The sequence below is a fragment of the Pituophis catenifer genome, unplaced genomic scaffold (assembly GCF_029215685.1).
Source record: "Pituophis catenifer annectens isolate HBS135680 unplaced genomic scaffold, rPitCat1.0.hap2 SCAF_2, whole genome shotgun sequence".
Classification (NCBI taxonomy): Eukaryota; Metazoa; Chordata; class Lepidosauria; order Squamata; family Colubridae; genus Pituophis; species Pituophis catenifer.
In genome coordinates this window covers 91,434,307-91,436,749 of record NW_027256882.1, presented here as the reverse complement: position 1 = coordinate 91,436,749, position 2,443 = coordinate 91,434,307, and the positions used below count along the sequence as shown (strand labels likewise).

The 2,443-nt window shown below is 38.6% G+C and overlaps 1 protein-coding gene across 1 annotated transcript; it reads right to left on the bottom strand.

Moving 5' to 3' along the window:
- Window positions 1–369: 369 nt before the first annotated feature.
- On the bottom strand, window positions 370–2,021 carry LOC139309660 (ovomucoid-like). Its single transcript, XM_070933812.1, has 4 exons — window positions 1,967–2,021; window positions 1,408–1,436; window positions 764–873; window positions 370–415 (listed from the first exon to the last, which is right to left on the bottom strand). Exons 1-4 carry the CDS (start codon window positions 2,019–2,021, stop codon window positions 370–372), a joined length of 240 nt encoding a protein of 79 aa, XP_070789913.1.
- Window positions 2,022–2,443: the final 422 nt, after the last annotated feature.

Sequence of the window (2,443 nt, the reverse complement as noted above, 5' to 3'; positions counted from 1 at the left end):
AACCCAAAGAAATAATTGTTACCATTCCCACTACATCTATGAAGGTTTTTTTTATTAAGTTTTCTAATCATGTCTCTATAGAGATTGATTTTTTCTTGAATTTATTATCCCAGATGCTTGGTTTTCTTCAATTATGCAACAACAACTTTACCTAAAAAATCTGGTACGGTGGAAACAAGTTCCGAAAGAAGATTCATGGAGATATAATGCTTTGCTTTGTTTATTGATAAATCTGCAAAAGACATTTAATACAGCAACAGAGCAGAATCAGAGGGAAGAACAGAATTTTGGGGGGATGTTAATGAGCAGGGCATAAAGATGGTGAGATATCCTTAATCAATGTTTCTTAGTCTTCTACATTTTAAGATGTCAACATCTTCCGAAGCGTCTCAGCCGAAGTCTTCTTCCACTGCGACTGAAGAGACACAGGAAAGGGAAACAGGGATAAAAACTAAATTAAAAATCTAGAGAGATACATCCACTATAGTGGCTCACCCAGCCAAAAGTCTGTAATAGTCAGCAATATTACTTGGCATTTTCTGAAAGTGACAACTTGCCTATCCTTCCCTCTCCCCCTAAAATTAGTAACATATTCTCCTTGGAACCACCATGCAACTTATCTGTGGCAGAAAATGGTTTTTGAGTAAAATAATTGAAAGGAGGATAAGTTTGAACACTTTTTTTTTTTTTGAAGCCTAGAAATCCAGGGGTTCCGATCCAAATGCTTTCTTCTGTAGTTGCACAGAGTGAAACATGTACTTACATGTAAGCATTGCAGAAATGACACTTGTTGGTATAAGTCCTGCCATCAGTGCCACAATGGGGTCTATAATCCCGGGGGCAGAGGCGTCTTGGATACCCCCGACAATAAACCTATGGGAAAAAGCAAATGATTCATTTCATAGGACAGCCCTGCTCTTCTTTTTAAGGGGGCAAGTCTGATGACGATTTGAATACCCTGGGCTAAATTGATTATCTCTTTTTATCCCATCAACTTTTAATTCTTTCTTCTGCAAAGTCCCTTCCTGTTCCAGGTGGTCCAGCTTCTTGTATTATAGACCATTATACAACAGCAATGCTGGAAAATGGATCTGGGATTTTTAGGAATTAGAATTTATAGTCTATATTTTTGTTTTGATCTGAATAGTTTGCAACACCTGCCTCACTATTAAGGCTCCATATGCACATAATGGATAGAAACAGAATTGGCCTGATGGAGGAAGATGAGAGGAAACTGCCTGAAAAATCATTCTGAATCTTATTGTATCACAGGTTACAACATGTTAGCCACAAAGGTGATGGTGATGGGGAGGGGTAGGCATGGGCTTATTATTATGCACCCACACTTCTGGGTCCTATCCAAGGACTTCGTTTAATAACTAAAATTTAATAACTAAAAGTACTCACGTTTAAATTGAGTCTTTGTGCAGCAATATCTGGAAGAAAAAAACCATGCCAAATATGAACATTTGAAACAATTCCATATTACGTCCTATTTTTTATAATTTACTAGTGCATTTCAATTTCCCCTGTCCCTTGCTCCACCCCTCCCATTAAAACCCTTGGCCAATTGAAATAAAAACAAAACATTAACACAAAATCCAGTGAAAACAAACCATTACAGGTGATGGGGATGTCAATAGGAAATTCAATACTGTTGATTTCTACAGGAATTCTGCTTCTGTACCTGAAAGAACCACTTTATTCCAACTATTGGGAATGCTGTATCAGACCTCTTAGGAAATATGAGTCACAACTGGAAAACCTCTGGTTAGTGGAATAGCCAATTCTGCACCAAGAGCCTCCAATTTTTATTTGCTTCTTGGGCAGATCCCCTGAGCAAGAATTATTTCCCACTGAGCCAGCCTTGAGGATATATGTGGACTATTGTCTGCTTTTTCCTGGAGACAAGGGTGTCCTCAAATCTCTCAACAAAGGAAAAGCTGTAGTAGTAAACAGTATTTACCAGAGTACAATGAGAAGAGGAGCAGAGCGAGCAGCAGAAAGCTTCCTGGCTTCATGATTCCTCACAGAACTTGGTTGAGGAAGGACTCTTTGGCGTAGCAGATGCTGAAGATGAGGCTTCACAGCTTTCCCCTGTCCTTACAGGCTATATATGCATATCCTGACTACTTTGGTGATGAAATCTCTCCCTTCCGGATGCAATTGAATGTGGAATTGGCTGTTGCTGAAATCTATGGCAAGCTGGTCAGTTTGTAAACTTCCTTTTACACAATTAACCAGAATTCAAGAAGCACCTCTCTCCTGATTTAAATATTTGTAAACTTCTGCATGAAAATGATGAAATTACAGTGCTCTGGTCCTTTAGAGTCACAGAGACTATCATCAGCCACATAATACAGCAGAATTAACAAGCGATAAGAAAGACAAAGGAGTCTGGATAGAGGATTTGTCAGCAGAATAAAAGAGAAAGAACTGGAAA